We start from the raw sequence: 21,759 nt of genomic DNA on the forward strand, positions 1-21,759 counted from the left end.
ACCCACTGCCTTGCCTTATTCTGCTGTACTGAAAAAGTAGGAGAAACATTTATCCATAAATTTGGGATATCTTAAAACACAACTTTCCTAAATTTCACCATCACTATGTATCAGCCTCAAAATGATTTATATAACTTTTTTTCTAAATAGCTGTCATCCAATTCCCTGTGGATGACATGGAGTGCCATTTATAGTTCCTCATTTCTAGTTGCCGTCTTAAATACTTCATCGTATTTATTATTTCAAGTACAGTTATTCAGCTGTATAACTTGTTATGCAGAGCATAACAAATGTCAAATGTCCTTGTAAACCATGGTATGAAGATGGTCAAGAACATGAACTGAAGCTGATTTACGTAAGCCATTATGGAATTCAAATAATGACTTTATTGATTTTAGTTACTGCTTTTGTTGTCTGACACGTCAAATATCAAAGACCACAGCAGAGGTAGAGGCACAGACGACAAGGCTCATTTTCCTGTTGTATAAGCACAGGGACACCTCTTCCACGTAAAGCTTGGTGAGCCTTTTAAAAAATAAGCGACAGGATTTGGTCAACAATTTGTACACGCCTCACTAGATATACAGATCAGAGAAGACACAGCAGATAGTAACATAAGCAGCCAGTCTATTGTTGATGCGCTGTTCAAATAGAGGAACTACTTTCAACATGTTGTTAGATTAATATAGACTGATAGATTACAATATCTATACAATGCAGAAAGGTATATTTTTCTTCTTTTAAGCACATTAATAGCTACAAGTGTACCATGGCAAACAGAATGTTGCAGTCTAAATTAAAAAACTTAGGAGGGAAAAAAAAGCTTTGCCTGAAATCTTTCACCTTAACTACCAGAACAATGACCTCCAACACATAAGTTCATAAGGAGCCAAGGTGACGTAGGTGTAAGAAACAATTGAAAGTAAAATAAAAATGGCCAGTGTAACATATGTAACATTCCAGATCTTCCACGCTCGGTGGTGGTACTAATTTTTTTTTTTTTCAGAAATGTGATCCCTTTGTTCTGTTTTATATACCCTTTAATTTTCCTTTAAGAAAAAATTAGTTCTTCTGGGCAAGAATTAGTATTTAGAGTAGGTTTGAGGTCCTTTTCCCCAGGATGCTCAATCTGTTAATGCTTTGTGTAAATGATAGAGCCTCCCCGCAGTCCGTCTCTCACCTTTCCCCTAGAGAGGGAATGCAAGGTTTACGGATTATCCCTTTAGACTTAACTACAACAGTTGCTGGGCACAGACATAACGGTAATTGCCCTTTTCTCTGGTAGGACAGGGTTAAAGCTGCTCTCCAGTCATCAGCCGAACAGTACAGAATGCACATAACGTTTATTTGATCTGGTTAGCCACTCTTCCATTCCAGTTACTTTAGAAATCATCTGCTTTACAAGCGCAACAACTCATGTCTAATTCACACGGCAGCTAATCACAACAAATGTTCAACTGTCTGCAGACAAAGAAAACAAACTCAAGACCGAACTGTTTTAGACTGCTGCAGGTGGCACACAGGTGTCTTCAAACAACAGCATTAAAATGTTACATTCACACACAAGCTTACATCAGCAAATATGGCAAGTTTTTAATTGAGCGAGTACGATTTTCACAGTTTTGTTAAACTATATGAGATACGATCGGAAACAAACATTTCATCTCCAACATGTCAAGCATCTCAAATAAAACTGCTATTTTTCTTTTTTAAAAAGCAGGACAAACTTTACAACAAGGATATAATTAAACATTTATCAGTGGGGATGTACCAGTGCTCAAACATGGGACATCCGTCACAAAAAAGGGACACACCATAATGATTCTGAAACCGTCAGTTCACTCAGATGTACCAGCGACACAAAATGTGATATTTCAATTTAGTACTTTTTTTTTTTTTCCAAAACAGATGGTTAGGGTATCTGTGCCAGTCTGACAGGCTGTAAACACTATTTATTTAGGCAATGTTATGTTCCACAGCATGTGATGCCCTTTTCACATTCATTACTCCCTCTTCATACGGTTCATTACAAATACATCAAGAGTGACCTCAGTGAATACTATGGAGTTTCAGAAGAATCCACATCAATAAAAACTGGATAACGGAAACTCAGAAGAAAAATGTGAAAGAGTTTGTTACACACATAAAAACAAGTCTTCCAATACTCAGGTTATTGTTTTATGAATGTACAAGATCAACAGTAACACACACACACAAAAAAATCTCCCAGAGTGCAAACTACAGTGATGAATAGGACAAGAGGAAAATGATGTGAGCTGAAATAGGACAACATAAATATTGTTAACTCAAATGAAATGCAAACGCCTGTGATGTGGCACGAGTGTTCTATGTTACTCTAAAAAAAAAAAAAAAAAAGGACACTGGGTTGATTATCTGTGACTGACTTTAAGTACATTAGTACCATTGTTTATGAGGATTTATATGGTTGTTACAAGACACTATCCCCCCGACGTTGAAGGACTGGTTTATCTTCAGAAGGCCAGCAGCTCTAAACGCTCGCTGTGAGGAGGACAGTGTGAGACCTGAACTGTGCTTACTGCAAAGCCACATCACCTTCAAAACACAGTGAAAAGCTCAAGATTTGTCAGCTCAAGTTCTCTGGATAACTTTAACAGACATGGAGTCATTTTGTATGAGCTTTTCTTAGAATGTTCCTGTTGCGTAATATAAAACTTCTCATGCTGCAATCAAACAGGACACAACATGCTTTAAATCCGTGAAATGAAGGAACCTGTGACAAAGAGTTTTCCACAGAAGCCAGCTCTTCATCTCCCGATGGACAAATTTGTCCAAGTCATTAGATTTCACCAATATTGTCCATCATAAGCCAGTTCAGTGTCAGAGGCTGCAAAATCGTATCCATGACTCCTCGCTTAATAACTGAATAACTGTATGTCTTAACAGAGTTTAAAGTCAAACTTTGTCAAATGACATATGACAATCCATAGATCACTATAATGGGAGAAATGGTGCTTTGGCAAAAGCATCTCTACAAATAGAAAATTTGGCTTGATCTTACTAATAGTTGCAGGACGTACGTTAGTATCAAAGACTGCAAAAGGTCTTATGACATTGGCTGGTTTAACAAAAACAGTGCCACAGCCATCACTCCCAATCACAACTTCCAAAGTAACAAAGAGTTAAATGCTGTCACCAATGCAGTCTGTTCTTCTCCAGAAAACTCATTTACAACCCAGTATAGCCACATCTACGGATGGACATGTGTCCTTCATTTTCATGTTGTGATGTACCCCTTAATATAGGGTTGGAGGGTTTAATTCAGACTTGAGTACAAGTGAAGACACGCCAACATAACTCCTGATTTACGAAGTATCCATCTCAAGCATAGATCTGCCCAGAACCACCCGTGTGTGACTTGTCTCCACTGAGGCGCTCCTGGCCGGGTTGCCGGTTGGCGTCGCTGGATTTAATGACACCTGTGTAGTCGTGAATCCCAACTTCCAAGTTCTTGGCCCGCAAAGCTGCAGTATGCAGCTTCTCAAGAAAATCTGGCATACCTGACACGGAGTCAAGAGAAAGGTCCTTTATAATCAGGATAGGATACGTGCATTAGCCGAAAAACAAGAAATGTGAGGAAAACGTAATCAGCAGAGAATCTGAGAATATAGTGAATGTTTTTAGATTTGAGCTGTAAGCGAGATGATCTGGTGCAAATGTAACTAAACTAACTAGTTTTAGGGTTTGGACAAAAAAAAAAAAAAGAAAAGAAAAGCTTACCACTTGACACCATCCAGCTCACACAGTAACGAGGAAAGACCGTCTGTGGGTCGTCACTGTAGGTCAAAAGGTAATCAAATCCATTCTGAGAAGAGACGCAAACAAATTCAACCTCAAGTTTCAGAGCAAAGAGTCTTCTGTACAAGTTCAATAATCTGTGAAACATCAAATTCACCACAAACCTCATCAAAGGACTTATGAGGGCGAATGACCATTTTTGACTGGTAGGAGTGGACTCGCACAAATTCCTGAGTCTCTGGGACCTTTGGATGCTGCACGGCTCTTCACGACAAAAATGACAAAAACATTGAAGTAAAAAGTTATAAACATTTAGTTTATGTAACGAAATGTTCCAAAAAGTAGGATCATATTTTATGTAAAAAAAAATTTTTTTTAAGTCCCACCTGGATACCAAGATCATCAGGTTACTGTCGATGTCAACTTGATAACGACGCACATACACATAGTCCCTTGAATACATGGGATACTGCAAAGAGACATTAAACAAAGTAAACACAGTATACACTTAACAAAACTAGTAGTTTCACTAGTTTAAACAAGATCATTCATTTTTTCCTCTATTACAAAACAATAAAGAGATAAAATAAAAGCCTTAAGAACACACACAATCGTACATGTTTTCTACTGTGGGAATAACGGCGAACTCACAGGAAACTGGGTTGCCCAGTGCACCACTTCAGAGCCTGTGTTGGCTTCTCTGTCCACCACTTCGAGCTTGATAACCAAAGAATCCCACTTTTTCCTATACTCTGTGTCCAACTGGTGGAAAGGGGAGGGGAAAAAAACCAAAAACACACATGTAATTATAGCACAGAGTGCTGCAGGTGCTTCTGTGCTACACACATACAAAAAGAACAGCTGGGTAATGAATATGATAGGCAAGGTGTCACAGAAATATGTCATGCCGGGCTCAGATGTTCAGGCTTCAGGAATTATGAGATTGCTGGGCATCTAAATTCCTGAGCAGGTCAGCCCTCCCTCCAAGTGATTTCTTATTGGAAGCCAGCAGCCAAGTAGAAGGACTAGTTACTTGGGAAGTGAACTAGTAAGATTTTATTGATACCAATTCCATTATTGATGTTGCTCATCAATCCAGTTCTTTAGAAATTCCTTTATTGATTCTTGACCACAATTTAGGAGGAAGTGAGTAAACTTACACAAATTTTCAGTATAATTTTTTTTGTTTGTTTTTTTTAATAAAATTTTAATAAAACTAGTGCATTTAAAAGCGTTATTTATAAACTGTAACCATGCTTTGGACCACTTTTTCCTCTCTGCCCCGACTCCCTTTTTACATTTACAATACATTTAGACACATGTATGATAGTGATCATCTGCAATCAGCATGCAATGCCAATATCTGCCAGCATCAATAAAGATACCGATGGGCTAAAAGGAATATGATCTGGATGCTTACGAAAATCTGGAATCAGTTCTCAAGTCCAGTCTCTAGTAGTTTCACTTGATTTCTTCTCTAATTGAATCTGACACAGTCAAAGTCCCACATAATAAGTTTTAAGGAGTCTGTACCTGTACATTGAAGAACTGCCTTGGTGTGACATCATTGTAGGAACCCAACACTACGGGTAAAAAAACAAAACAAAAAATAAGAGAGGCTAGCTCGTAAGAAATCTGAGTATATTTAGCTACATGTTTATCAAAACACTGGTAACACGTGAGACAGCTGACCTCTGTATTCATAGAGGTGACTGTTCAGAATAGGTCGCTTCCACACTCTGAAATCCTTCTTCTCTACTACAGTCTCCCAGCCAGCTTCTTGTTGTTCGTTGACAGTCCCTGAAGTTGTGCACAAGCGTTTTACAGCTTCAAGGGCCTGTAGCTCACGTCCACACCTTTAAAAGGACGCCAATGTCACGACAGGTTTAGCACAGTGCACAGCTGACACAACAAATCAAAGACAAATCAATAAGACATAATGCAATACATATTCTAGTGGATTATACAAAGAAAGGACAAAACTATCCCAACTGTTTTGGTAAATGCAGAGCCACATGAAAAGTGACACCGATCCTTTAGAAAGATTCAAAACCCTGTAACTTTATCAGGGAGGTGATTATTTTTGCAAACTGACCAACTTATATTTGGCAATCTGGTGAGAAAGGTGTGAAGAGCACAGTAATGTTACCAAAAATCTTACAGCTACACTTATATAATGAATGAGAAGATCACTGAATATAAATAAGGGCATTTGCAAGTTCTTTATGTCCCCACATGGGATAATTTAAATTGAAGTATATTTGCTTATCCAGGCAGATTTAATGCAACTTGTCATTCAAATGACTACAAAAATACATCAATGTGTTAGTTCATAGACGGATTTCAAACCTGCGTATTTCCTCATCTTGAATCTTCTCGTTGTCCCACATGAAAACACCTGCCAGGGCCGCCACAAGTTTCCCAGTAGGGGCGTGCTTGCTCTGCAATCTGCGCCAAATGTTGCCAACCAGGGTCCACTTGGTTCGCTCGGAATAAAGGTTGGAGTAAAGCTCGCATATCTGGCAAGCACGCCGGAGTCTCTGACCGGTCACAAAGCCACAATGGTTTGCAAATATGGAGAGCAACCCCTTCCTCTTCTGACCCGTGGCCTCGTTGGTACCCACACCTGCTTTCTTGAGCCAGGACAACAGCAGGCCCACGTTCCTGCCCAGCCACGGGACCCTTTCCAGCGTTTCTCTGCCCTCCTCGACTGCATGCCTAAATGATCTGCAGCCCTGGAGCCTCAAAGCAACACTCATTTCGCAAATAGGACGACGGGGCACAGAGTGAAACATGACAGCTGTGACCGTGACACAAGGTCCCAAAGACGAGATGAATACTACAGGTAGCAGGGATAGCTAACGACCTTTTAAGCCTGAGCTAATGCTCTGCAGAAAAACACGTAGCATTACCTCTAAGGTTGACTTTTAATAAGGAATATCCATAACTTACCTACTGTAGTAACACTATCTGTCTACTGGAGTAGAACACGCGACATGTAACGTTAGCATTAGCTAGCTGTCTCGCTTGGCTGCTGTTAACCTGCAGATAAACTAACATACACCCTAACACGCGACTTTTTTTCCGAACATGAACCGTAATAATTTCGAGCTAAACTATAAGGCCATATTAGACCTCTGTCTACCTGTTTACCTTCCCTGAAGGTAGCCTCACGTTTCAGAAACTCCGCATTTGACCTCCTCTTCCTATCGTCTTGAACACGCCCACTTGTAAAGACCGCCTTACAAATGGAAATTTGGTCACTCATTGGTCAATCGTCACACTAGGGCAGTTTTTATTGGCCTATACAGGAGCCTGTCATAGCTATAGCTACTCGGACACCAGCATGTACGTATGTCCAGCTTCTGTCTCAACTAAAGCCCTACCATGCAATTCCTTTGCTGATCTGGAATCAGATTTGTGTCATGAGTAATCGGGTAAACTAAAGTTGTTCAAGAGGAGAATGTAAACTGTAAATCTGGTCCAGAATCGGTCTACTAAAAGCAGAAGTAAAACCAAGAAGTAGAAATGAGAGTTGCCCTCTAGCGGTGGCGTTCAAAACCAAAGTCACCAGTATTAGGTAAATGGCTGAGAAAAACACGTGTTAGAAAATGGAAAGAGGATTTACCAAGACAGCTGTTGCGCTCTGAAGTAGAAGCAAACAAGCAAAAACGAAGGCTAGACTAGCGTCTACATTTTCTATTGAAACATGAAGATTACATATACTGATTACAAGCATATGACTCAAAAAGCTGTTCAGGCAGAATCCTTAAATATTGTTGTCACCTTCTGGACAAGAGAAATGAGTATCTAATGTCATATTTGACAGTAAAACTCGATCCGAACGATAGAAGAAGTAAAAAGTAGAGGAATCCGATAGAGGAAGTGAAAAAGATAAAAACAAAATAATATATGTTTTCAATATACGCTAGATGGCGGTGTTTATCATGCAGTGGACAATAATATTAGATAACTCGAGAAACCTCAATATTTGGTTTAGAAGAGCTCTTTTATAAAGTTGAAGACTGAGCTGTGATGTTGACAAGCTACATACTAAAATTGATGTTCACGAGATGGCGCTATTTTATTATAGTGCCTTGGATAAGTATGGAAGCCTGAGCATTTGTTTATTCAAGGTCTTTTTTTTTACTGTTAAAAATTAAGCTCAGAGTAGATACGCTACGCACTAAAATTCGGCACTTTGATGTCGAGCGATAAAGACAAAGGTTTTGTGGCAATATCCTCCTATTAACAGAGACCATAACCGCACGTTTGTCTAACCCCTTTGTCTGATAAAAGTTGTGTGGAAGCTTTGAAAAAAAGCAAAAACTGAGTTACTAATTCTGCTGCGAATATGATTGTTTTGTGCTGCCTAACTAAAAATTAAAATCTGTATTCAAGAATGAATCTTATTTGAGGTTTTTCCTCGGGGAAATTGGTTCATTTTGTCCCTAGAATACAAATGGCTCCATTCATAGCATTTAAGTTTGAAATCGTGTGTTTGTTGCAAAGAAAACTTATCACTTATCACGAGGAAACACTTAAGAAACTTGCAACGACACCGTAAGTTTTAGTTTAATACAGTAAACATTTCATTCTCACAACTTCAGAGAGTAAATGTTGCATCCCAGTTATATTTGTAATCTATTTTAATTAATTTAGCTGTTTATGATGAACTATTCAGGAGTTAAAACAGACGCCAGTGAATCTCCAGTCATTGTCTTTTTCTGACATTGCTCAGTTTCGTGCAAATAGGGAGTAAACACAGAGGGATTGACTACTGAAATGTGTGGCTGAGGTGGGAGATGAGGAAAACGCAAATTATATCTTCTGAGGTTACAAACGGGGTTCTGGAAATTGCCATTGTAAAACCATAAACCTCGGATGAGTAGTTCACATGCAATCGCCACTCCCATTTTTTTTTCGTGTGCTGCGTTCATGTGCTGGGACAATAACAGTCATTACAACCACACATTCGATTCTGTGACGCCCAACATACGTTGGGTCATGGAAATTTTCCATGATCCTCGGATCAAGGCAACAAGGGGAGTGGTAGACTTGTTGTGAAATTACAAATTCACGCGCTGTTGTGGACAGCATTGTTACAATTTTATTCATGCCCCGTTTACTACCTGTTTGCTGTTTTTTTGGGGGGGTGGATTGCACCGTTTTCCTCCTCGTAACAGCCACGTAAACAAAACAAAAAAGAAAGACGTTTCTCCTAAAACTATTAATCTGCGCAGCGTTTTCCGCTTTGCTTATTGAGCACCGCTTTCATTCTCTGTTGACCAACAATAAAAGGGGACCAAAGGAAAACGACTTTTTGTTGGAGTATGAATGTTGTTATCATTTCCGGCCGAACGCACCTCAATGAGTTACAGGTCTCCTGTGATGCAGAAAACGGTGCACACACCGGCTGTTCGCCCTGTCTGAAAGCGTAGGGTAACTTTATGTCTGCTGCGTGTTTGTCTTTATTTTATTTTTTTTTAAATGGTGGGTCGCCATTTTTGTGAGTTAATTAAATAAACACATCAATCAAAATGAGATGAAGCATCGTTATAGAGATTCCGTGACTCCGTTTTGGAGTATTTTGGCGTGGGCTGTGCAGGTGACAATGGTGACGTGACATTGGACAGATTTCACAGTGTTTCTTTTATATACATATAAGTGCTGCATTTGATCTGGATCTTCAGCTCTATGTGTCTCTTCAGAAATCCCGATCTTGATGTAACCTGTTTAGACCTGATCTCTGACGGGACTGTTTCCCAACAGATATTGTATTTCCTGAAAGAAAAACCAAGGTTGGCTCGTTCAAATTGCAATGAAATGTAACAAAAAGAAAGAAAGAAATGGGTTGAATACAGTTTCAAAATGAAGTGCCTCAGGGATTGTATTCTGTATTTTTCTTTTTTTTTAAATGACAGACTCAGAATGAGAATCAGCTTTAATTCGCCAAGTGCGTAGACACAAGGAATTCTTTGCCAGCAGTTGTCGTCTCTCACATGCACTTGTCATAAAAAGCCTGATATTAAAAAGGATTAAAAAAAACCGTTATATATATATATCACGGTTTTTTTCCTGGTTATATATATACTGTAAGTGACAGTTGTAAAATCAACAGTTCCAGTGTTCTTCAACTGTTCAATAAGGTGGCTGCTGTGGGGAAGAAGCAATATGTCAGTCAACATGTCAGTCAAGTGTCCTTATAACAAGATAAGTAGGCATAGCTGATATTTAAGTGGAAGTGGTCGAGCTTTCTCTGTTTGAGTAGTGTTTGTAGGCACTCGGTGAATAACAAGATATGATAAGGTTAATGGTTTGGTAGTAACGGGTAACGTGTAATCGAGATTGTTTACCCCAACTGCAAAAAAAAAAAAAAGAAAAGAAAAAAAAAGGTCCAAGTCATCAACTTATTAAAGTCTGAAGAAACATGCAATTGGATCCTGGTTAAAATCACAGATTATTTGAGTCCATCTTTGAAACAAAACAATTTCATACTTCACCCAGATTGCTGGTTTCTGTTATCTGTTCTTTATTTGGTTTAAAGTCAAGTTTGAATTCAATGTTTTGCCACTGACGAATAAAAATGGGCATTTTCATTTGCAAGTCCTCTGTGTGGCTTTTGTTTACGAAACGAGCATCAACAGAAAACTTACACAAAAGAGAAAACATGTACCTATACTTTGTGTGTGTATGTGGCAATGTGAACAGTTTTCAATGCTGAAACCACGAAACCTATTTAATTTTTGCAGTTAAAATGTTTTGAGAAAAAGAAAGAACATTTATGGAATTTAGTAGCTTCATCATATTTTTCGTGTGCGACATAAATAGTGGACTTACAATGAAAACTTGTGAGTACTTTTATCTTTTTTTGTCTAATCTTGCAACTTTCTCCCCGTTCTCATAATCCTGTTTTAATCTACATGTTATTATGTTGTGGTCTTCTCATTTTAATGCAAATGTTCTATTCTGTTTAACGTTAAATAATGTCCAGAAATGTGCCGTTTTTGTTCTTATTGTTATCTTAATTATTATAATGATTTAATTATCTTTAAATATACATATATATATACATATACCACGGCACTTGCATTCACAAACTAAAACTTCAGAGAAATCCGACTCGCCCAACCCGTAGTTTGCGTTGAATCTCTCATCAGGCACGACATGCGCTGATCACATGAAGAGGAGTGCCTCTGACAGCTGGGAAGGGTTGTGTGGGCGGGGCTTCCGGCAAAGAGCATCCAATATAGAACCCCCTGTCTCGCTCAACCGGCACGAGCGAGTTCTCCACATGCGACAGAGGAGACTTCATTCAAACGGAGGCATTTCTGGAAGCGAGAAGACGTCTTTATGTCACATCGAAGCGGATAGTCATTAATACCATTTTTTGACATAGTCACTTTAATTTTAACTAAAGGCTGCTTTTTGTCGGGAAGTTCGAAATCAGGTTAATTTCGACATTATCCCGCGCGCGCTAGCGTAACGGTCTGTGCGCGCGTTAATTAGCTTATTAGCTAACAGGCACTATTCTTTGCCGGAGTGGCTTTGACGCGTGGTAAGTGTAATATCTTCGTATTTTTATTAGAACAAGGAGCCCTGTCTGTTTAATTGATTTAACACTGTAATTAAACCTTATATCATGAGTCGATGTTTGTGTAAAGCTATCGCTAACTACAGCTAGAATGTCGAGTTGCTGTATTACTCTTTCATTACTAACAACGAGTGAATTGTTTCACGGGAAGACGGAGTAGAAATAGTCGGTTATTGTTTGTTATAAGTACTGTTTGACATAACAGGATAGGTTACACTAGTTTTTCAGTGCTTCCCTAAATAACAAGACTGTAGCGTTGTGCTCGATCCATGTTGGTGGCCAGTGAAAAAATGTCCTGAATGCTAAGCCAACATTAGCAGCTTTCACCATCTGTCTAACACACACACACATACACGACAGTTAATTAAAATTCGATCGAGATATAGCCTGCTGCCACCCGGTCAGCTTGTTTTTGCCCTCACTGAGTCACATCCGGTTGCATCCCCCTTACGAAAAACCACGTCAAACTTGGTAAATGGCAGATTAAGGATACGGCGGATAATAAGACGGCTGCAAAGACAAGTTAAATACTTAACGTCAAGGCTTAATGGTCGCGTCTGTTTCAGTTTTACGGGCACTCATGTTCGTGTGAATAGACGACGCTCGTGCTCTGGGTTGTGTTGTATGAATGGATGACGACACGTGCGCACGTCTTAAAGTTCTCAATCCTTTAGGCGAGGACGCCTATTATCTCGAAACGTATTTTTCCGGATGTGATCGTCAGCCATATATCAACGAACAAGAAAATCGTTTGCCATGTCTGGGTCAAAATAGAGGTCGTTCGTGTACTGTGATCGCAGTGGTGCGCCATTTCCCAAAAATGGCTTCCCGTTTTAGTCTGTTGGAAAGGTAGCGAGAAGAGGAGTTCCTTCCGGTTCTAAGCAGTCACCTCAGGTTTTTCACCCTGTTTTGTTCCTCGTTTGAAATTCTCTTGTCAGTGTTTTTATTTTTTATTTTTGTCCTTGTTCATGAGTCTCCACGTGACTTGAATTATTATTGAGCAGCTGTTTTCTGTGTTTTTCTATTTTCAGAATGTACCCCTGCTCACCCGCAGTCACAGATGCACAATGGCTGGTTGCTCAATTTGCTTGATAACCAGGCACCTAAAAACTGCTAGAGATATATTATAATTGCAGGAAAACAATAAGTCTTTACTACACATTTTTAGTTGAACGGTTGTCTGGTCAGTCCCAGATAAACCTGTTTAGAAGTTTGCACTGCTTAATCTCAGAAACCCTGTTAAAACAGGTGGGCCTTTAGTAAAGCTTATTTATTTAACCTAATACCTCTTCATTTTATTAGCTACTGTTTAAAAGTGGCATTTGTATACGTAGATATTTTGACAGGCATTAATTTCCCTTAAGATTGTGAAGGAATTATTATATAGCATATAATCATGGTTTCAACAACTGCAACTGCAATAATACTGGCTAGTACAGTAGGAATAGCAACCAACACTGCTCTGACAGAGTATATGTGGCTGCTGATTGTTGGCTTCATCATTGCCTTCGTCTTGGCCTTTTCCGTGGGTGCCAATGATGTTGCTAACTCATTTGGTACAGCTGTTGGCTCTGGGGTTGTAACCCTGCGACAGGCATGCTTTCTGGCCACAGTGTTTGAGACTCTCGGCTCTGTCCTCCTTGGGGCCAAAGTGAGTGAAACCATCCGCAAGGGTATCATCGATGTGGGAATGTACAATGGCACCGAGCATGTGTTGATGGCAGGATCTGTCAGTGCCATGGTTGGTAAGTATCCACCGCTTATCTCATGCGTAGTTTAATTTGATCAGAACAGAACTTCGCACACTGGGTTCAGCTCCTGATTATGAGAAAATGTCAAAGCCCATGGGATGGGGTCATAAATGATTTAGAAAAGATTTGGAGGTTGGGGAGTGGATTGTTTACCTGTTGAGCTGGAAGCCCTCTAATTTCTTTACTGTGTTTTTTTTTTCTGCTGATTTTTGGTTTGTTTTGTCTGAAAAGCTTAGATGATTATAACTGTCGTCCTCCATTTATTTGTTTGTCTTTAGGTTCTGCCATGTGGCAGCTGGCCGCCTCTTTCCTTAAGCTCCCCATCTCTGGAACACACTGCATTGTTGGTGCTACTATTGGCTTCTCGCTGGTTTCCAAAGGCCAGCAGGGAGTCAGGTGGTTGGAACTCCTCCGTATTGGTAAGGAAGACGCGTTAATCGGCTGAGCTAGACATATCCTCCATTTTGTGTGAACTGCACTGTGTCAAAGTGTGACTGCAGTGTTATCATAATCCTTTTAACAAGTGTCTTATCTGTGTTGTGGACTTGTGGTGTCCAGGTTTGAAATCCAGTGTCAGGAATTCATAAATGTCAGTTACACTTTATTAAATCTACAAGACCTATAGACACGGAATATGTTTATGATGTAAAGTAAATGGTTGCGTTAGTAACTGTTTTGGCATTTTTGAGTGGGGTGTACAGATGAGTAGGATATGGCATATAATCAGCACTCAACATGACTGATGTAGTGATGTAATTTTACTCTTTTCAGAAAAATACTGATTAGTGTTTTCTTTTTTTTTTTTCACAGCCATTTTCACTGCCTTTATTGTGATGCTGCTTTTTTAAATTTTTTTTCTTATAGAAATAAAACATGTGAACCCCACGCGTACACAATAATTACAAGACTGTTTTGTTGTTGTGACAATTGTTAATCAAAATTTTCACTAATTCTCCAGTTGTTGTTTTTTTTTCTTTCCAGTTGCTTCCTGGTTCCTAAGTCCCCTTTTGTCTGGAATCATGTCTGGGATTGTTTTCTACTTTGTGCGCATATTCATCTTACACAAGGTAAGGCTGCTGTGATCAGATCAGATTTTTGTGTGACAGGATTCTTCTGGAGGAATGTCTTTAGGGCAGCTGGTTTATGGCCAAAGTAAAATTGAGGAAGTGTTTGTTACATAGCAGGAAAAAGCTGCTATCCTCTGAAGCAGTTTCTTATCCACACATGGTTCAGATTACCATCAAGACCTTGTAGTTCTGTCAGCTGTAACATGATGGGAAAATGTGCTAGTTATGTTTATACAGTGGTAGCTTTATTTCTGATTTTGTTACTCCATTTCTTTCTTGTAGAAAGACCCTGTGCCTAATGGTTTGAAGGCCCTGCCTGTCTTCTATGCCATGACCATGGGAATCAACCTGTTCTCCATAATGTATACTGGAGCTCCGAGTGAGTGTCATTGTCTCATTTTGCTTTGCATGCTTGCCCACAGGCACAGCTTAAAATAAGCTGCTCCCTCAGACAGCCGGAAGCCCACACATATTCCAGACTGAACCAGACTGTTTACCATTCTCACAAAAGCCGTGTTTATTTTAACATGTTTTTTCGTGGGCTTTCTTGCTTGTGGTTGTGTGTGGGTTGTAGCTGGAGTCAAGTTTTAGAGTGGCGCACAACAGGGTGATGGAAATAAGAATTCACTTAACTCTGGACGTCAGTGTCCATCAGACTTGGAGAAGGAAAAGAGAAGTAAAGAGGGTGTTATTTGAAATGGGCATAACTGTCTGCCCCTAGTAGATGTTAATGCTCAGAATTTGTGTCTTAATGTTTTTGATACTTGTTAGTTTTTCATCTTCCAGAAACTTTTTATTAAACAAGCCACTTTTGCTCCTTTGTTTTCTTCTCTCTACAGGGCCTAACAGTTCAAGAAGTTAGCTGGCCTGGGCCATTAAATGGCGGCTACAGGCCAGAATTTGACCAGTTTGGTGCGCTGATGTGTCCATGCACATCAGCACACTGAGAGGAGATCACTTGCAGTCCCATCATAGCCCATAACCCTGCTTAATACGGCCTATTTTGTACAGTTGTGTGCGGTCCCTCGCAATGGAGCACACTTTACACGAGGACCTGTAATTGGGTACCTCTCAAGATAAGGTGCGAGTCTACACTTTAGACATCCAAACAAATCCACTGCATTAAAAATGAATAAACACATTTAAGGGTTCTATTAAATGGTAGGTGGATAGGACAGGGGTCAAAGAGAGTGGGGTAAGATATGCAGCAAAGGGCCTCAGGCTGGGACTTGAACCTAGGTCGGCTGCATCGAGGATCTACAACCTCTGTATGTGTGTGGGGCAACTGCTTAATCAGTTGAGCTTTATACTGCCCTCACCTAAAGTGACATTGAGTGTCAGTCACTGACACATCAAGCATCGACTTATAGTGTAATCTATACAGAAACAATTCGTCACCCTGTGGGATCTGTTTTCCCATAATGACTCAAAGAAGATATTACAGCTCCTTCACTGCCAGTCGTTTATGAATCTTGTATAGCGTTTATTTTATTGTCTAATTCAGCCACCGCATAGTTATGTTAAACTTTTTCTGGCTACTGTAGTTCTCTGGCACATGGGGCTATAGCAGCTCATTACTGCTGATGTATGCACTCTAATGCAGCAGTGTCTGCAACAAACGGAGTACAGTGTGTCCTGCTACAGGACTCGGCATTCCCCGAATATAAGCTTTAACATAGATGTGCGACTGGACACCAATCATCCCACAGCACATTCCAATACTCAATATGTATCTGAGCCAGAGACCTCAAGTCATCATGTGTATAAGTGATTGCAATTTAGGCCAAAGAATTTGATGGTCAGCTCAGTGTCTTTTACACATGGCACCTTGTGTGACTGTGGTTCTTCACACCTCATAAATCATTCGGGCGCGGTCACTCCACCACAGGCCAATTCAATGTAGAGTGAAATCTTATCTTGAGAAAGATTTATGATCCAAATCCTAGTCTCAAGATGTTGCACATATGTTTGTCACCGGTACATCAGTCAGAATAAAAAGCAGTCATGGGTCTGCTTTTCAAAGAGATATTTAAAAGAAAGGGGGGGGAGCCTGCTTTATATGAATCCAAATAGATTTTTACATGTGGGTTTCAGAGTGCATATTATTACATTTGCAGTTAATTTTGACCTCCTCGCTCAAACTTCAGCTGCTGAATTTCAGTGTGTATTGCTGGATGCAAATTTCCTCCTTCTTGGGTAGCCCTCTAAAAACAAACATCTGCTGGCATTAGTTTCTCTGGAGACACCAAACGATCAGCCTTACTGTATCATGTGTATCAGAAGAAGTGTCTAGAGGCCTTTACTGACAGCTGTGGTTTGAATATTATTGAGTAGTGAATGAGAGGATAGAGAGGTCTCCTCAGTTCTGACACTTAAAGCAGTTCTCTAAATCATATTTAACATGGTCTTGGCTAGATGTAGCTGTGCACAGAAGTAAGGACTCATCTTTAATGCCAAGTGAGTCATAAACTACCATTTTAACTGTCATTGTAATTGAGGTTGATGGTGAGCTGCACATACAGTACAACGGAGAAAAGGGGAAAATAACAAACCATGTCATTGTTCAATGTAGGCCACTGAATACTTAGGTTTCAGGGAGGGGTTTGGAACACAGCTGTGGTTAAATTTCATTTCCTGTGCAGTCTCATTCATTCCCGCAGCGTGGTTGTGGATAAGCTCACCCCATTGTATGGGAGTGTTAATCAGACTTCTGGGTTAAGCAAAATTTTTCATTCTGTAAATTGCTTCTAACTATCCTGGAAGATGCTCTTAAAAACCTCTTAATCAAGGAAGATTTAAGACTGCAATAGGAGTTGCTAACCGAACAAACCAGAAAATCTATCTCTGGATGTCTGCTTACACAGTAGCCCATATCCTCTAGTCCTACACAGAGAGCTAAACTGTAAGAGGGACACCTTCTGACTTTTCCTCGTAACACTGTCCTGAGGGTAGTGAGCCTCCATTGCGTAACTAAACAAACATCAGTTTGGTCCACTGCAGTCTCGTGCTGCAGCGTGACTCAGAGCAAAGAGTGCACTGTGGACTTAAATGAACACATCCACAGAGGCACTTATCATTTACCCTTGGCCCTCGTCTCTCGTTTACCTTAAGCTGGTCAAACAGTCCTTCCCCATGGAAATGATTTTATCTTTGTGATAATCTTGCACAGTCAAGGTCACCTCAGCGGACGTGGTGTTGGAAGTAGTAGCACCTCTTGCTTTTGTTTTCTTCCAAACACACTGCTGACCTGCATTGTGTGTATGACAAAGATTACTGCCTCCCCTAGGAAATGAAAATGTTTTATTACAGCATGTACTGTGCTACATTCACTGCACCAGCTCTGCTGCAGTCTTGGCAGCAGCAGTGCCTTTACTGCTCCAGTATATAACCGGCTCTACCACCCCACCCCAAACTTTATTCTCCCTTTAAGGTAATTGTCCGTGTGCAGCTATTAGCTGGGCATCTGGGCTGTCCTTGGGACATTTTGTACTGTTTCAGGTGCTCATAACTGTTTACTTGTAGGGGTACACAAGCTTTCAATTTTTAACCACTTGCCCAATGAAGCAATGCGGTAAAGTTTAAAAGTGACCCTTGCAGTTTAACGTCATTGAAATGATTGCCCTGTAGTTGACTTTCAGTCACAAGTGTCATTCGTGTCTCCAATGGGGGAGTTTTTCCTGAAAAGCCACAGTCATGATATGACCTCATAGACTTTTAAAACATGGCTTATACTTTAACTAACAGTTAAAATGTAATAAATATTTTAGATTAAGTATGACTTTGTTGTACATCAGTAAAGGTAGCACCTGCTGCCTTGTCTTTTAAATTCCATTTTCTCTATTTGCCTTTTTGTGTTTCTTCACGTGGCCCTCGATGGTCCTTCAGTGCTGGGATTTGACAATATCCCGTGGTGGGGCATCCTGCTCATCTCATTGGCCTGTGCTCTGCTGACAGCTGTGTTGGTCTGGTTCATTGTCTGTCCTCTCCTAAAGAAGAAGATCGAACGTAAGTCCTATTCATGTGGGGTTTTGTTTTGTTTGGGATGACTCAGTTTTTAAATCCCGTCACCTGCTTCTTTGAATTTATGGTATTGTTTTCCTGACTTAAACTAGTGAATAACTGATGTACTATTTCACACTTTAACCTCAACCTATTCATAGAAAGGGCTTAAATTAATCCAGAAAAGGGAGCTTATGGATGTTTTTTCATAATGGAGTTGCTTTTGATTAAAAAGAATCACCTGAAAATATGGTCAGTCAGCAGTTGATGCTCTGTAATCCTGGATTAAAGATATTTAGTTTGGGGGGTTGTCTGCATATTCTAGGAGAACATATTTAATTTTAACCTCCATTCGCTTGTTTTAGCTTTCATATAAAACAAAGCTTTTGTTTACAGTGGTACTGCTTTGGTCTTAGCTTGGTTTTTAAAACCATTGGCACAACTTGGCATAAGTATTTGACACTACATAGACCACAAGCACACAAATGGATAAAGGTGATGATGAGACTTACTTCAAGACTTCATTTTAAAAAAGAAAATTAAAAATAGGTCAAATAAGTCTTAGGTTTTTGGTTTGCGTTCCTGTGTGAAGCAAGATGCATGTGTGTCTGTGTATATATATATATATATATATATATATATATATATATATATATATATATATATATTTTTTCTTAGAGTTTACGGTCAGAGATGGATCTTAAAATGCTTTGTGATATTGACATGACTTGCATGGCACTCATATCCTCACAAAAACAATAGATATATCTAACCACCTGGATGAGGATGTATTTAGTATACAAGTTAATTATTGGGGTCATAGTGATCCTTTAATTGGACTTTAGCTCCATGACTAAAATAAGACTTGGCTTAAGGTCTTGATGCGGCTTTTGTCATGCACTAGGTTAAGAGTGTAGGGGTGGTGACTGTTTCATCTCCTGTCTCGACGGGAGATGAAATGCGACTTCCTGGTCACCTCACTCAAAGGCTTATTGCAAACAAAATAGTAACAATGAGTGTCTTTTTCTCTTTATAACCACAAAGAAATGCCATGTGAGCCTCAGTTTGTGTCGAGTCTTATCATCTTTTATTAGATAAGCTGCTAGCAGTAATGTAAATATGCTCCTCGTAATCCATTTATATGATCCTGTGAACAGAGGCCCACTTTTGAACATGGGTAACATTACATTAATAGTACAATAGTCTTTTGACTCTGTAGTGATGGAATTCCTAAATCTTAGAGATCAAATTATAAAAACCAACAGACATGCTCTGCTAGGATTTCTCTTCCAAGCCTTTTATGTGTTTGGACATGACCCAAGTAACATCTCACTTAACTCCTCTCCTACTAGGAGATATCAAGTCTTCCAGCCCCTCTGAGAGCCCCCTGATGGAAAAGAGAGAGCTCAAAGAGGCTCAATGTCCTATCCTGAAACAGACTGCCAAGGAGACGTCGGCACCTACTGCGTCGGCTGTTAATCAGAGCTCCTCTGCTCAACCCCCCGCTGCACCAGAGGAACGCAGGGTGGCGTTTGACATTGGAGATTCTGATGACACAGAGTACAGCAGTGAAGTACAAAATGGTGGTAAGTATGCCAAGGGACAACATTAAGACTGTTATATTAGGTTTAAATGACTTGCTGGCTGCTAAATAGTTTAAGTGCGTACAAATCAGCAATGAACATTGCTCCTCTGCTACAAACATGATAATAAATGAGGACAGGATGTGTAAAAAGGTTTAATACTTTTTTTTTTTTATCCTTGCCTTTTCTGCAGCCGCCAAACCGGCTCAAACAGACTATCAAGTGCAGCTCAACAATGAGCAGGTCCAGCATAGCAATGGGTCTTCAAATACCTCCAGTCAGGTCCATTTCAGCAACCACATTCAGTTCAACAACAGGCCGGCACAGATACCAAGCAACGGTTACAGCCAGTACCACACAGTCCACAAGGATTCAGGCCTTTACAAAGACCTACTGCACAAGCTCCACCTGGCCAAGGTTGGCGACTGTATGGGCGAGGGGGGTGACCGACCAATCCGGCGCAATAACAGCTATACCTCGTACACTATGGCCATCATCGGCATGCACGCAGACATCAAGCATAAAGAAGGGGAATTCCGTGCTTATGTGGATGGAGACAAGGGCCTAGGGACAGGTGGTCAGGAAAGGAAGCGGGTGCGTATGGACAGTTACACCAGCTACTGCAATGCTGTGGCAGAGAACACAACTCCTGAAGGTCTGGGAGAAGGTGATGTGACAGTAGAACTGGAGAAGGAAGATGCAGGTAGCAGCCAAAGCTCTCTGGATGACGACAGGCTTGAGGAAGACAAGCCAGAAGTCTCAACTCTGTTTCAGTTCCTGCAAATTCTCACCGCCTGCTTCGGCTCTTTCGCCCATGGAGGAAACGACGTGAGGTAAGCCCTCTCCATGACGAAGGTCATGTTGTTAGTAGCAGTCATTCTGATAAGATAACGCTTGCACTCATGTCAGGTTATTGGTGACATTTTTACTTATCGCAACTCTTTGGCCACTGTTGAAATAACCCCACTCTTCTCCCTGCAGTAATGCCATTGGACCCTTGGTTGCTCTGTGGTTGGTTTACACAACGAGCAGCGTGACCTCAAACGAACCTACACCCATTTGGCTTCTGTTGTATGGCGGCGTTGGCATCTGTGCTGGACTCTGGGTATGGGGTCGCAGGGTGATCCAGACTATGGGCAAGGACCTCACCCCCATCACCCCGTCAAGGTACAAATTATGCAGACAGGACAGAGCTTGTTCCTCTCGGTCATTAAAACCACATCCTCTTCAGACATTACAGTGTTTGAATTTAGCAGCCTGCTCAGACACATCCACATGAGAGACATGACTGTTTTTCTTTTCTCCCTGCAGTGGTTTCAGCATTGAATTGGCTTCAGCCTTGACAGTCGTGGTTGCCTCTAACATTGGTCTGCCTGTTTCCACCACCCACTGCAAGGTAAGTTAGTCAGACACTGTGGTCTGGGAACTCGACTGACACACAGGAAGAGAATATTTAGTATGAAGGAGACTACAGTAAACAGTCTGGTAGAGGGTTCAAATATGGGGAAAGTTTCTCCTCTAAGATTTTTTTATTTTTTTGCACCTTTCAAGAAGACGATGGCGTTCTTCTAACAGCTGATGTGTTTTCAGGTGGGCTCGGTGGTGGCTGTAGGATGGCTGCGCTCAAAGAAGGCAGTAGATTGGCGTCTGTTCAGAAACATCTTCATGGCTTGGTTCGTTACGGTGCCCATCTCTGGCCTGATCAGTGCTGCTATAATGGCCATCTTCATTTATGGCATCCTTTGAGCGTGCGGCTGCAGCCCCAGTTAGGGGAGGAGAAAGAAATCACTCCGGTGTGCACCAGGAGAGGAAGTTGGAAGGCCGAACTATATCGCTTACCTCAAGCCAACAACTTCAGAAGAAAATCTGGAGGCAAAAAACTAAAGGACTTGTGACATGTGCCTGTGGTTCTTGGCTGCATCATAATCTACCTAGATTTTCTGTTTGTTCTTTTGGGTCACATGACTTCCAGTGGGGAAACTTGCATT

The 21,759-nt window shown here is 40.5% G+C and overlaps 2 protein-coding genes across 2 annotated transcripts; one reads left to right on the forward strand and one right to left on the reverse strand.

The window, feature by feature from the left end:
* Positions 1 to 1,902: 1,902 nt before the first annotated feature.
* stard7 (StAR related lipid transfer domain containing 7) lies at positions 1,903 to 7,011 on the reverse strand. The gene is made up of 8 exons (XM_072371269.1): positions 6,127 to 7,011; positions 5,470 to 5,633; positions 5,311 to 5,360; positions 4,429 to 4,539; positions 4,164 to 4,246; positions 3,942 to 4,041; positions 3,760 to 3,844; positions 1,903 to 3,539 (listed from the first exon to the last, which is right to left on the reverse strand). The coding sequence occupies exons 1-8, from the start codon at positions 6,570 to 6,572 to the stop codon at positions 3,361 to 3,363; spliced, it is 1,218 nt and encodes a 405-aa protein (XP_072227370.1). The 5' UTR covers positions 6,573 to 7,011; the 3' UTR covers positions 1,903 to 3,360.
* Positions 7,012 to 11,031: 4,020 nt separating this feature from the next.
* Positions 11,032 to 21,656, forward strand: slc20a1b (solute carrier family 20 member 1b). The gene is made up of 11 exons (XM_072371267.1): positions 11,032 to 11,335; positions 12,403 to 13,116; positions 13,401 to 13,541; positions 14,104 to 14,189; positions 14,472 to 14,568; positions 18,075 to 18,194; positions 19,541 to 19,774; positions 19,965 to 20,604; positions 20,753 to 20,938; positions 21,083 to 21,167; positions 21,362 to 21,656. Exons 2-11 carry the CDS (start codon positions 12,768 to 12,770, stop codon positions 21,515 to 21,517), a joined length of 2,094 nt encoding a protein of 697 aa, XP_072227368.1. The 5' UTR covers positions 11,032 to 11,335; positions 12,403 to 12,767; the 3' UTR covers positions 21,518 to 21,656.
* The last annotated feature ends 103 nt before the right edge of the window (positions 21,657 to 21,759 follow it).

Source organism: Leuresthes tenuis, unplaced genomic scaffold, assembly GCF_036924035.1.
Source record: "Leuresthes tenuis unplaced genomic scaffold, fLeuTen1.0.hap1 SCAF_19, whole genome shotgun sequence".
Taxonomy (NCBI): domain Eukaryota; kingdom Metazoa; phylum Chordata; class Actinopteri; order Atheriniformes; family Atherinopsidae; genus Leuresthes; species Leuresthes tenuis.

What these genes read in the sequence shown, in the direction of transcription:
- stard7 (XM_072371269.1), bottom strand. Translation starts at nt 6,572, where the DNA reads ATGTTTCACTCTGTGCCCCGTCGTCCTATTTGCGAAATGAGTGTTGCT. An exon ending in TCACCTCTATGAATACAGAG is followed by an intron (nt 5,361 to 5,469) that starts GTCAGCTGTCTC and finishes TTTTACCCGTAG; the next exon opens with TGTTGGGTTCCTACAATGAT. An exon ending in CTGATGATCTTGGTATCCAG is followed by an intron (nt 4,042 to 4,163) that starts GTGGGACTTAAA and finishes TTTGTCGTGAAG; the next exon opens with AGCCGTGCAGCATCCAAAGG.
- slc20a1b (XM_072371267.1), top strand. Translation starts at nt 12,768, where the DNA reads ATGGTTTCAACAACTGCAACTGCAATAATACTGGCTAGTACAGTAGGA. An exon ending in GTTGGAACTCCTCCGTATTG is followed by an intron (nt 13,542 to 14,103) that starts GTAAGGAAGACG and finishes TTTTCTTTCCAG; the next exon opens with TTGCTTCCTGGTTCCTAAGT. An exon ending in CATGGAGGAAACGACGTGAG is followed by an intron (nt 20,605 to 20,752) that starts GTAAGCCCTCTC and finishes TTCTCCCTGCAG; the next exon opens with TAATGCCATTGGACCCTTGG.